The 14,041-nt window shown below is 48.9% G+C and overlaps 1 protein-coding gene across 1 annotated transcript in view; it reads right to left on the reverse strand.

Annotated features, from left to right (window-relative positions):
* Positions 1-7,071, reverse strand: part of PDIA5 (protein disulfide isomerase family A member 5) — a 95,738-nt gene extending 88,667 nt beyond the window's left edge. The window contains exon 1 of the mRNA XM_072812416.1: positions 6,946-7,071. Coding sequence (XP_072668517.1) covers positions 6,946-6,987 — 42 coding nt within the window. The 5' untranslated portion in view covers positions 6,988-7,071. The remainder of the gene's footprint in view (positions 1-6,945) is intronic.
* Positions 7,072-14,041: the final 6,970 nt, after the last annotated feature.

Here is a 14,041-nt window from a genome sequence, read left to right on the forward strand (position 1 = left end):
AAACTGGTTCATGTCTTACAGGGCAATCCCCTCCCAGTCTCTCTTCTCTACCAAACAGAAATCATTTGCATCTTACCTACCAGCAGAGTACGGGTCCTAAAGAATAAAAAGCAAAGTTATATTCCCTAGTGCACCGGATGGCCCTCAGGTGGCCTTCTTAGACAACGCTCTAATATGACATTAAAAAGACACGAAATCACCTTTTCTGTCCAAGTTTTCGAATAATTCTTTACACTGAGGTCTATGAACTTGGATGGGGAAAGAGTTATATCTTTATTTTCACTAACCTCTAAATGAAATTAGAGCCTTACCTTTATTATTACGAATGTAGGTAACAAATTATAGTAGCACTAGCAGCATCTCTGACTTTGCCACTAACAGAAATCATACGTATTTTTTTGCCCCCAGAAACCACATTTTTCTCATACAACAACAGGCAATAGGTGCAGATATCTTGAAACACTGTTTCTGCTCATCACTAAATTTTACAGAAAGCACCAAACCTGCTATGAGATCTACTCAAATGATGCATTTATGAATATAAATATTTTTGTCACATATTTGTTATATCTTGATAACTGTATTTTAATATCATTGATTTGCTTTGTCATCCTATGCATTGTTTTAAACATTTAGAAATATTATTCTAAGAAAGGGTCTATAAGCCCTCAGAGAAGCCTTTCCTGGCTCCCTGCATTAGGTTAGGGACCCGTATTGCACATTCTCTTATCACCTTATATTTCCTCTTTCTAGCACTTTACTACCCGGAGTAATAAATTAGTGGCTTTCCCACTGGGCTATGGGAGGAAGGGACGGTGTCCATCTTATTTATCATTATGTCCCTAATGCCTTAGCGTGGTATATCTAACTCATAGAAGCCTGTTGAGAAATATCTGTTTAAAAAAAAAGAAAAAAGAAAAAGAAAGGCCTGTGGGATAAATGAACATCTATGACACGCGTAGCATGCAGATGCTTGTCCACATTCCTCAGAGATACAGAGCACGTGCCATACTCTGCCCAGGACCTAGCAAAGTCAGACCCCTTGACAAAAGCAAACCCACTTGTCAATTGCAAGCCAGCCCTACTTGGCACAACAACAGAACTTTCCAGCCAACCCCACTTCTCAGCTGAGATGCAAGATCACCTCTATGTTTCAGCCCCAGCATAGGGCCCTCAACCTAGATCTCCATCAATACCTTCCACAGTAAGGATTAGAAGCATCCGCTTGTGAGTTAAAGACATATGCTCATGCTAAAGGGCAGGGGGAATGGTAGGCTTCTTGGGGTGAGGGGATGCTCTACCCCAACTCCAGATAGCTTCAATGAAGTCAGGCACAGACTCGCTGTCAGGCCATCTGGGAGCAGAGTACATCAAACTGGGGGATCAGGATGACCTTGGAGAATAAGAAACCAATTCTGACCCCACAGTCCATCTAAGTGTGTTTAACCCTCCACCACATGATTGCAAAGCTAATTAGAAGTGGTTTCATCAACATAAAATACATGGAAATGCTCTGCAAACTCCAAAGCCCTCTACAAGTGTGTCCAGGGCTTTATAATTCTCGTCAACAGGGTGGCCAGAGGCTCCAGTCAGTGCTGGAGGATGGGCCAGGCAGTCCAGCATGGGGTGGGCATCACTGTTCCTCCCTTCTTCCACTGGGATCTAAGATGCTGGGTAAGAAAGAAGGGAAGGAAAAAGGGGAGGATGGGAGGCAAAGAAACCATGGAAGTCCTAGTAACATAAGAGAACTTAGGCTCGTTATACCGCAGGCATCGCTCTCTGACCCACTGTCACTTAGCCTCCAAAACCTGCTGAATGAGACACAAGAGCCCCACAAAACAAACTCGCAAAGCTGGGGCAAATCCTCCAGGGAGGCACTGTGGTTAGTATCATCACTCTCAAAAGAAGATCCCCTGTCAGAAGAAAGGGGAGAGAAACTGAGAGCACCTAAATCTTTCGCCCCTCTGTAGCCCCCTCCTCCTCATCTGTAGGCTCTACAGGGGCCCGCTGGGAGAGGCAAGGAGAGTCGAGAGCCCAGCTCAGAGGAACCAGGAGCCCCCAACTCCCAGCCTGAAGTCTCTGCTCACACCCGCTCTGGCCCTCCACTGCCACCTCCTCCTAACTGGCCTCCCTAGCACCTCTCCTTCTCAACTTGAGATACATGCCATGGCTCCCATTTATGGGGCCCTCGCGGGTGCCGGCACCATGCTGGGTGTTTCCTGTGTTACTTCTGATGCTTTCAACTCTGCAAATGGTTATCATTGCGACCACTAACAAGCAAGAAAACTGAGGCAGGGCCCAAGGTCACACAGCTCCTGAACGTCAGGCTGGCTAAAAACCCATGTTCTATCCACTGCACCACACTTCATCTTGTAGACAACGGAGAAGAAAGTGAGAGGAAGAAAGTGTTGTTCTGAGAAAATTAATCCCAGTCTCTTCGATTCCAATCCAAGCCTACACTGTGGACTGACTGCTCTTGTTATTAAAAGGGCAGCTTTCATCATGTCTCTCCATTACCTAGAGAATCAAGTCCCAAAAGCTCTGCCAGTCATTTAAGGTTCTTTACAATCCACTTTTCTGATCTTATTCCCCCTCCCCAGACTCAAATCTCTCCTTCCATTCAGCCTGGCCCATAACTCCTCATCGCCTATATTTTTGTCTCAGACAGGTTCCTTTCTCTGCCTGCAACACTAGTTCCTTCAGCCAACTATGGACTGGGGATGACTATATGCCAGGTCCCGGGCTAGGTGCTGGGGACACAATGAGCAGAACAGAAAGGATGCCCACGGTCAAAGAGCCCAGAGTCAGCTCTTGTTATGAGGTGTGAGCTAAGACCCTTCTCTGGTGTCTAGGTGCCCCTCGGCCTGATCCCTGCCCAAATCCACAGCACTCCGTGTCTGCCACCCATATGGCACTCAGCTATTCCTCCAACTTATGTGCCAGCTCTGTTTTAAAACTTCCTCTGTAACGTGTTTATTTCTGTGGGAGAAGTGCACTCCAGGTTCCAAGCAGCATTATAAATGGCAATTAGATCCCCAGGCCAGCCCACAAAAGCCCATTAAATATATAATGGTGTAGAACCTAAAATACGTGTACATTAAAAACTCTGCAGGAGACACCAGGGACAAGCATCTCTTGCTTCCTGCACCTCCGCCCACTGTCCCACCAGGTGCTGAGTGTCAAGCCACCATCAAGGGCAGAGGCCAGAGCAGGGACGTGGGAGGAGGGAAGCAGGTGGAAGACGTGGGGGGGGGGGGGGGTATGGCAGAGATGAAGCAGGAAGAAACCTGATTTATAATTCAGGAACCTGGCACCAATCCCAGCTCTGCCTTTACAAACACGGTGGCCTCGAGACCCTTCCCTCTCAAAGCCTCACTTTTCTAAAATGAAAGAGCTGAGTTACATCAGTAGTTCTCAGACTTCTGAATCTCAGACTAGCAGGGATATATTTTTCAAATATATTTCATATTTTTTTAAAAATATTTTAAAATAGGGACACCTGGGTGGCTCAGCGGTTGAGCATCTGCTTTGGCCCAAGGCCTGATCTTGGAGACCCGGGATCGAGTCCCACATCGGGCTCCCTGCATGGAGCCTGCTTCTCCCTCTGCCTGTGTCTCTGCCTCTCTCTCTCTCTCTCTCTCTCTCTCTGGGTCTCTCATGAATAAATAAATAAAACCTTTAAAAAATAAATAAATAAATAAAATATTTTAAAATATATAACATACGTTTTAAATATATAATGTATACTTGAAAATCAATTTTGTCAATACCTTCTAAAAAAAAAACCATGATATACAATCATGACTTTAATTTTTCAAAAGGACACTGAACCCCACCCTCCTCCAGTACGACATCACATCCAAAAAATGGACAAGTCTTTAAACGGAAAATATCTGGATTCGTGGAAAAACCATTCACTGTTGGTACTTTTCCAATGTGTCTATGGACCTGTGAAAATTGTCACAGCCCAGCTTCGCTCCTCGGCCTGACGTTGGAACCACGTGAGCTGGGTGACTTTGCATCCTTGCCGGCTCCAACAGGGCTCTGTTCTGAGGGCTGGAGGTAGGCTACACCACAATCAGCGTGGATGGTTTGGGGACAGGGCCACCGCAGAGAGGAGCTGGGCTGGGCAGCAGGAAGAGGCAGTCCGCGGCAGGGGTAGGGACAGGACAGCTCAGCCTCCCCCGGCAGAGGGCACAGACACCCAGCCAGGAGGGAGGTGCTGGAACTGACTCGTCCCAAGTGTTGACTGTGACTCTTTTCATCCCTGGATGCTTTATGGAAGGCTGAGAGGCCCCAAAGGAATCTTTTTTCCTTTATTAACTTTTTCTGATCAAAAAAACTAATAATAGGGCAGCCCCAGTGGCTCAGCGGTTTAGCGCTGCCTTCAGCCTGGAGTCCTGGGATCGAGTCCCACGTCGGGCTCCCTGCATGGAGCCTGCTTCTCCCTCTACCTCTGTCTCTGCTTCTCTCTCTCTCTCTCTCTCTCGTGTGTGTCTCTCATGAATAAATAAAATCTATTTAAAAAAACTAATAATATTCATACAGAAAACTTGGGGAAACAGAAAAAACAGGATAAGCAAAGAAGTAAACAAAAGTCAACCACAGCTGTGCCTTCCTGAACAATCGCCGTTGACATTCTGAGGCACCGCTAATTCCTCCACCGCTTATGTAGCTATCTTCAGTCACCCTGGAATTCATTTTATACCCTGCTTTCCCCCTAATTACCGCACGGAAGCACTTTGCCATGTCCCTAAATAGTCTTCACACGCATCATAAAATATTTTGATAATCACAGCATTCTAGTAAATATAAACATCACTTTCCACGGCATGGACAGGACCAAAAGTCATTTAAACCATGCCATTACTGTTGGGCATCTATGCCATTTCCAAATTTTTGCTATTGTAAAAAATGTGGTAGGTATTTGCCACTGTCCATGAATCTCTGTAGACCCCTTTACACTGCTTTATGTCCCCTGGGTCACAGCCTAGGGCTCCGCACATATCAGCTCTCAGTAAATATTGAGTGAACAAGGAAATCCAATACACTCCCAGGACCTGGGAAGCCCTTATCAGATGGACACGGAGTTTAACTTTACCGAGGCCCACCCTGGTGTCTACCAGCCACTCGGCAGTGACACGGCCTTGCTGACACCTGCTGAGCCAAGGTAGGGTGTGGGGAAAGGAGAACGTCAACTCCATGCTGCAGATTCCCAGTTCTAGCGCTCTCAGCAAACCTACCCCCGCCCCCCGTGCTTCCAGGGGGAGGGCCCAGCAGGCCTCAACAGCCTTACCAACTCCCCCCACACCCCCTCCACACCGTACAACCCACTGCCTCAAGAAGGCCAGGGCTGACCTGCCCACCAAATTAATGTATGGCTCCCCTCGATGGAGGCTCCCAGCACTTGGGGTATCAGGGCTCGCTGTCCTGTCTTTATTTGCTCATGGGACTGACTCCCCGGCGCAAAGCAGGGCAGCACCGGAGGGCAGGGACACACTGTGCTTTGCTCTCCACCCCAAATCCAATCCAGTGCCAAACAAGGTGGTTGATAAATAAATGTTTGCTGAATGAAACTTCTTTCCAGTCAGATTCCCAAGCCCTCTATTTTTACAGCAGGGAAGGTGGAAAAGAAGAAAAGAGAAGAGCAGGATATCCTAACACAGCCCAAGCGCAAAGACGTGATGGGGCCCCTGCTAGAGCTGGCCCCCTCTGCACCGCCCTGCAGGACCCCCGGCCTAGAGACCAGCCCAGGCCAGCTGGCTCCAGAAAACAATGCAAACAGATCATCCACACATGGATGCAGGTGAAAGGGCACTGTCCCACTCCAGACTGGTTCTCTTCCAGAGGGAGAAAGGTCAGATCTAGAGGACAGGTGACTTGCTTTCCCACCCACTTCCAGACAACCAGAAAAATGCAGGGCCACTCTTCACTGGGGATCCCCAAAAGGCAGAGTACCCGGAAACAGAAATGTTTAAAAGTAACTAAATCCACACTCCAGTTTGTCTCATGTTGCCCAGCATCCTTGCCACACCCAAAAGAAAAAAAAAAAAAAACTGAAAAAGCTAGGCTGGAGAGGGTGCTGCTAGCAGCAGAAAGTTTTTCCCTGGAACTTCAAGGGAAAAAAAAAAAAAAAAGAGCCAACTGTGCTAAAACAAGAGACCAGAAGTTATGGAGACATGTGCAAAGAAGCCACATTATCCCATTGCACGCCCACAGTAACACCTAGGCCAGGCCCGGGAGCCCTGGGCACTGGGGACACACACACTCTGGCCTCTTCTAGGGATGCCCTGGAGCCACCACCCTGCACCCCCCCCCCAACCCCAAGTGTAGCAAACTTGAGAGTTTGCTCTCAGAGAGTCACCCCTCCCAGCACGCTGGCCCACCCCTTGCACATCCCAGCTCGAGTTGGAGCTGCAATTCCCAGAACTTCCTCCATCGGACCCCCCTCATGTCCTTGGGGAGGGGGCGCCTTGACCGGCCCCATTTCATGGATGGGAAGACTAAGTCGGGTACGGTAAAGGATTCCCTTCGAACTTCAGCTAGACAGTGGCCGAGGCTCAGGCTCGAGCCAGGGGCGGTCGGTGTAGCAGCAGGACCCCAGCCGGCACGCCCAGCCTGGCCTGCACCCGGGGCGGGGGGACCCCAGGCGCTGACCCGCAGGTCCCCGGCTGCCCAGCGTGGGAGCCCGCGTCCCGGGCGCCAGGTGGGTCCGAAGCTCGGTTTCCTGGGTTTCCGGCCGCGCAGGTATCACCCCCTTCCCACCCGCACTCACACAGGTGCCGCCGCCCCACCCCGCGCCCGCCCCCGCTTGCAAGCACCCGGCGCCCGGGGCGCTCCGCCCGGAGGGCACAGGGGAGGGCACGGGGGCCGCCCCCGCCCGGGACCCCGAGGCTCCCCCGCAGCGCGGACCCCACCGCGGGGCGCCCCGGGCCGCAGCCTCACCCAGACGGCCAGCAGCAGCCCCGCCGGCCCGAGCCGCGCCATCCCCGCCGCCGCCCCCGGCTCCGCGCTGCGCCCGGGCTCCCGCGCCCGCGCCTCGGTCGGTGCCACCGCCGCTCCCCGCCTCCCGGTCCCGGTGCCACGTCTGCCAGGGCATGCGCACCGGGCTGCGGAGGCGGCCGGCTCGGGGCTGCTGGGAGTCGTAGTCCCGGAGAGCCGGGCGGGGCGGGGGGGGGGGGGGGCGTGCCCGGGGCGCAGGGGCCAGGGCCACAGCGCGGGAGGCCGAGCGATCCGCAGAGCTCGGGGCCGCCCGGGGGGCTCGGCGGTCAGGGCAGCCTGCAGCCCGGGGGGCCCAGAGGTTAGGGCAGCCCAGGGGGCTCAGCTATCAGCGCCGCCTGCAGACCGGGTGGTCCAACGGTTAGCGCCGCCTGCAGACCGGGTGACCCAGCGGTTAGCGCCGCCTGCAGCCCGGGGGGCCCAGAGGTTAGGGCAGCCCAGGGGGCTCAGCTATCAGCGCCGCCTGCACACCGGGTGCCCCAGCGCTTAGCGCAGCCTGCAGCCTGCAGCCCGGGGGGCTCAGTGGTTAGCGCCTCCTGCAGCCGGGAGGCCCAGCGGTTAGCGCCGCCTGCAGTCTGCAGCCCGGGGGGCTCAGCGGTTAGCGCCTCCTGCAGCCGGGAGGCCCAGCGGTTAGCGCCGCCTGCAGCCTGCAGCCCGGGGGGCTCAGCGGTTAGGGCAGCCTGCAGCCTGCAGCCCGGGGAGCCCAGCGGTTAGCGCCGCCAGCAGCCCGGGGGGCTCAGCGGTTAGGGCCGCCTGCAGCCCGGGTGGCCCAACGGTTAGGGCAGCCTGCAGCCCGGGGGGCCCAGCTGTTAGGGCAGCCTGCAGACCCGGTGGCCCAACGGTTAGCGCCGCCTACAGCCCGGGTAGCCCAGTGGTTAGCGTCGCCTGTAGCCCGGGGGGCTCAGCGGCCAGGGCAGCCTGGGGGGCTCAGCGGTTAGCGCCACCTCCAGCCCGGGGGGCTCAGCAGTTAGGGCAGCCTGCAGCCTGGGTAGTCCAGCGGTTAGCGTCACCTGTAGCCCAGGGAGCTCGGCGGCCAGGGCAGCCTGGGGGGCTCAGCGGTTAGCGCCACCTCCAGCCCGGGGGCTCAGCGGTTAGCGCCGCCTGCAGCCCGGGTAGCCCAGTGGTTAGGGCCGCCTGCAGCCCGGGTGGCCCACCGGTTAGCGCCGCCTGCAGCCCAGGACGTGATCCTGGGAACCCAGGGTCGAGTCCCACGTCGGGCTCCCTGCGTGGAGCCTGCTTCTCCCTCTGCCTGTGTCTGCCTCTCTCTCTCTCTTTCTCTCTCTCTCTCTCTCTCTGTGTGTTTCTCATGAGTAAATAAATAAAATCTTTAAAAAAATTTTTTTTACAGAGCTTAGTCTATGCCTGAAGTTTCAGAAACAAGACCTCATTCAACTCACAGAAGTTAAGTTTTATTTTCCCCCCTCGTTGAGGATGAAGAGGTGGCCCAGAGAATTTAAGTAATTTGAACCAAATCACACAGCGTGCAAAAGGCAGAGTCCAGTGCTGCTTATGGAGGGTAGGGAAACCTTGTCTCCGGTTCATTCAGAAAGAGTTTACTGAGCTCTTTATTGGAAAACAGTTTGGCAGTTTCTCAAAAAGTTAAACATGGATTACTATATGACCTAGCGATTTTTTTTTAAGATTTTATTTATTTACTCATGAGAGAGAGAGAGAGGCAGAGGAAGAAGCAGGCTCCATGCAGGGAGCCCGACGTGGGACTCGATCCTGGGTCCCCAGGATCACACAGTGTGCAAAAGGCAGAGTCCAGTGCTGCTCGTGGAGGGTAGGGAAACCTTGCCTTCGGTTCATTCAGAAAAAGTTTACTGAGCTATTTATTGGAAAATAGTTCGGCAGTTCCTCAAAAAGTTAAACACGGATTACCATATGACCTAGCGATTCTCATATGATATAGCAATGCTTATAACTCCCAAGCATATGCCTGAAAGAACTGGAGGTAGTTATTCAAGCAAATGTTTGTACACAAATGTTCCTAGCCCAGTTTTTCACAATAGCCAAGACTTGGAAAGAACACAAGTATCCATTGAGGGATTGATAGTTAACAAAATATGACACATCTGTGTAGTGAATATTATTCAGGCATAAAAAGGAAGTACTGAAATGTGCTATAATATGGATAAACCTAGAAAATATTACCTATTGAAATATCACGCTAAGAAAGAAGCCAGACATCGGGGCATCCGGGTGGCTCAGCGGTTGAGCGTCTGCCTGTGGCTCAGGATGTGATCCTGGGGTCCTGGGATTGAGTCCTGCATCTGCCTCCCTGCGAGAAGCCTGCTTCTCCCTCTGCCTCTGTCTTTGCCTCTTTCTCTGTGTCTCTCACGAATAAGTAAATAAAATCTTAAAAAAAAAAAAAAGCCAGACACAAAAGATTGCATAATGTATGATTACATTTATACAAAATATCCAGAAATAGGTAAACCCATAGGAACAGCAAGCAGATTAGTGGTTGGCTGGGGCTGGTGGGGAGGAGGATTTGTGGGGTGAATGCTCAGTGGGTACAGGATTTCCTGTGGGGAGGATAAAAATATCTTAGAAAGAGGTAATGGTTGGACAACATTGGGAATGTACTAAAATGCCATTGTCCATTCTAAAATGGTTACTTTTATGTTATGCGAATTTTATGGCAATAAAAACTTCAAATTGAACTCATTCCGTGTGCTAAAACATTCTTGCATGCAGTTACTCATTCAAAAATGTTTATTGAACACCTATTACATCCTGAGGCTCAAGATATACAGTAGTGAGATGGACAAGGACATGCACAGACGGGGCTTAGTAGGTTATAGGTGAAAGATGTTTGCTCACTGTCTGGAGGTTCAAAGCTCAAAACTTAGAAGTCATCCTTGACTCACCGTCGCTTCTGAACGGGCCTATCCAACCCATCACCACGTCCTATCGTCTCTCCCGCCACGATCTATCTCTTCTGCAATCTCCTGAGTCTGAGTCACCGACATGTCTCACCTAAGCAAGGTTAGAAGCTCCTGATGCCTTTCCTGCTTCTTCCTCCTTGTTCCCCCTTTATAATGCACGGGTTAATGTCAGGTGGAGTTTGCCTGTCACTGGCCTGAAACCCTCCAGTGGCTTCCCAGTGCCCTGAGAATGAAATTCATGCTCCTCCCGACCTGTCAGTCCTGCATGGTCTGGGCTCAGCCCTCTAGACCTCATCTCCTGCCTCTCCTCTGCCCTTTTGCACTGGACTCCAGTTACACAGACCACCATTTTCCTGCCCATCTCCCACCTCCAAGAGCTGTTCCCACTTCAGGGCTGATAATCTTCCTATTCACTTTGCTTCAACACTTTCCCTGATCTTCGGTCTGATTGGCTCCTTCAAATCCTGAAGGCTCTCCCTTCAGAGAGGCCCTTGGAATCATCCATCTATAGGAGATTTTACCCTCCCCACTCCCAAGCCCCTACACTCTAGCTCCGGTTCTGGTCATCCCTTGCCCAGCACTCACCACAATCAGGTACTTAGTCACATTGTCTATTGCTACAACTGAAATATAAGTTTCATATCTCTCTTGTTTGCCACTGAGGCTCAAGGCAGCCTTCAGAGCCTAGCACAGAACCTGAGCTTCTGGTGTTTCTCAGAGTTCTTGATGAGTGAATGATTAAATGAGGTGATATGTTGGGGAATTTCAAAAAATCCTGAGGCAGACTGGGGACAGGGCTTCCTCTGCGTGCTCTGCTCTGCAACCTCAAACCTATGATCTGTATGTGAGGGAAGTGGGCCTTTCAACTCTATGGGTCTCTGTTTCTCATCTACACGATGAAGAGGCTGGTTAGGATGTTAGAACAACTGTACTCTCCTACGTTGCTAACAGGAGTGAAAAAAAACTGGTTCAATCATTTTGGGCAACAGTACAAAATGTGCACCAAAATGGTCATAGCAGTTAAAGCAGCTATTGTGGGCTAAATTGTGTCCCCCAAAGTTCATATATTGAATGTGACTATTTGGAAAGAAGGCCTTTAAAGAAGTAATCAAGGTTAAATGAGTTCGTTGGGTGGACCCTTACCCACTGTGGCTGATGTTCTTATAAAAAAGAGGGACAAGGGCACCTGGGTGGCTCAGTGGTTGAGCGTCTGCTTTCGGCTCAGGTCGTGATCCTGGGGTCCTGGGATCGCTTCCCACATGGGGCTCCCTGTGGGGAGTCTGCTTCTCCCTCTGCCTGTGTCTCTACCTCTCTCTTTCTGTGTCTCTCGTGAATAAATAAAAAAAAATCTTTTTTTTAAAAAAAGACAGTAGGACATACAGAAGGGAAGACTATGTGAAGACAGACAGCCATCTACAAGCCAATAAGAGAAGTCCTCAGGAGAAACCAACTCTATGAAGAAAAGGAACCCTAAGAAAGAAAGAAAGAAAGAAAGAAAGAAAGAAAGAAAGAAAGAAAGAAAGAAAGAAAGAAAGAAAGAAAGGAAAAGAAAGGAAAGAAAGGAAAAGAAAAGAAAAGAAAGAAAAGAAAAGAAAAGAAAAGAAAAGAAAAGAAAAGAAAAGAAAAGAAAAAAGAAAAGAAGAAAAGAAAAGAAAAGAAACCCTTATGGGGCACCTGGGTTTCTCAGTGGTTAGCGTCTGCCTTTCCCTTGGGTCGTGATCCTGGGGTCCTAGGATTGAGTCCCGCATGGGGCTCCTTGCAGGGAGCCGACTTCTGCCTATATCTCCTTCTGCCTGTGTCTCTGCCTCTCTCTCTCCGTGTCTCTCATGAATAAATAAACAAAATCTTTAAAAATAATTAAAAGAAAAGGAACCCTCGTGCACTGTTGGTGAGAATGTAAATTGTGTACTATGGAAAACAGTTTGAAGGGTCTTCCAAAAATTAAAACATAGCTACCACACAATCCAGTAGTTCTGTTGCTGGGTATTTACCCAAAGAAAATGAAAACACTAATTCGAGAAGATATATGTCCCCCTAAGTCTAGGGCAGCATTATTTATAATAGCCAAGATATAGAAGCAGTCTAAATGCCCACTGATAGATGAATGGATAAAGATGTGCTATATCTATACATATATACAAAATATACAATGGAATATTACTCAGCCATACAAAAGGATGAGATCTTGCCATCTGTGACATGACTGGACCTTGAGAGTATTATGTTAAGTGAAATAAGCCAGACAAAAAGAGACAAATACCATATGATTTCACTTACATGTGGAACATAAAAAAAACAAAACAATAAAACAAATGAATAAAACCATAAATACATAGAACATAAATACAGGAATAATCCAGTGGTTGCCAAAGCGGTGGAGCAATATAGGTGAAAGGGATTAAGAGGTCCAAACTTCCAACTATAAACTAAGTAAGGCATGAAAATGAACAGTACAGCATTGGAAATATAGTCAATAATATTGTGATAACTTTGTATGGTGACAGATGGTAACTACCCTTATCATGATGAGCATTATGTAATGGATAGAATTGTGGAATTACCTGAAATTAATATAGCCTTGTATGTCTATACTTCAATAAAAATTATTTTTTAAGTTCTTCTCCGACTCAAAAAAAGAAGCCAGCCCAACTGACACCTTAATCTTGGACTTCTAGCCTCCAGAATCTTGAGAAAGCAAATTTCTGTTGTTTAAGCACCTGGTCTGTGGTACTCTGTTATGGCAACTCTGACAAACTAATATGTAGGTAAAACTGGAAATAGTCCAAATGTCCTTGAAATATAGATAAATAATAACATATTCCGCAATAAAAAAGAACAACCTACAGATATACAACATGACTGAATCTCAAAACCATAATCTTGAGTGAAAGTAGCCACACAAAAAGCACATACTGTATGATTCCATTTATCAGAAATTCAGGAGCGCCTGGGTGGCTCAGTTGGTTAAGCATCTGCCTTTGGCTCAGGTCATGATCCCAGGGTGCTGGGATTGAGCCCCGTGTTGGGCTCCCTGCTCAGTGGGGAGCCTGTTTCTGCCTCTCCCCCTGCTTATGCTCACTTGCACCCTCTCTGTTAAGTAAATAAAGTCTTTTTTTAATTAAAAAAAAAAGTTCAAGAACAGGCAACTGTGATCTATGGTGGTAGAAGGAAAACAGGAATCACCAATGTAGGGTAGGGTTGGAGAGGAAGGAGGAGAAGAAAACGATCAACTGGGGGAAAAAAAATATGAGCAAACCTCTGCGTGCCAGAAATGTTCTGTATTGTGATTAAATTATAGTCATATAACAGCCTGCATATGTAAAAATTAATTTATTAATTGAGCTGAATTATTTGAGCTCTATGCTAAGATTTGTAGGCTTTGTGTAAATCATGCTCAATTTTTTAAAATTAAAAAAAAAAAAGGAGGGGTAGGGTGAATCTGCTAATCTTCATTATCCCCTGTAAGTCTTGTATCTCCAGAGGCCAGGGCTGTCTAGAAGCTCCTGGGTCGAGAGGATGGCTGAACTCTATAGAAATGTAACTGCCAAAAGAGGAAAGCATCCAGGAGAGGAAGGAAGGAAGGAAGGAAGGAAGGAAGGAAGGAAGGAAGGAAGGAAGGAAGGAAGGAAGGAAGGAAGGAAGGAAGTCATGAGCCTGTGAGACAGAGAACCAGAGGCCAAAGGACTGAGAGGGGAAAATAAAAATTGCCAAGAAAACAGGCCATTTCATTCTGCAATTGAAACTAACTAAAATGAGATTTATGGCCCTTCTGGGAATGTTTAACAATTCTAAGCTCTGCTCTCCTTGAAATATTAGGAGACTAGCACAGGGCAAGTGCTGTCCCTCCTCCATTACAGCCCTCAGTGGGCGTCATCCATTTCCCAGCAGCAGCCCCATGGGGCCAGGCCAGAGAAACTTCTTATTCTGCGGCTTATTGTGAATTGTGATGCCACCTTCTATGTGTGTAGCCAGTTCTTCTCCATCACCTCGGTTGGGATGAAGACTAGCACAGTGACCGTTTTCTGACACTTGAGAATGGATGAGAATTGGCCAGAACAAAATAGGAGGAATGTTGAGCCCAAAAAGCCAGACACAGAAGTATATTCTATATAATACCACTTATATAAGGTGTAGAAAGGGCAAAAGTTATC

This window comes from Canis lupus, chromosome 35 (assembly GCF_048164855.1).
Source record: "Canis lupus baileyi chromosome 35, mCanLup2.hap1, whole genome shotgun sequence".
In the NCBI taxonomy this organism is placed as follows: domain Eukaryota; kingdom Metazoa; phylum Chordata; class Mammalia; order Carnivora; family Canidae; genus Canis; species Canis lupus.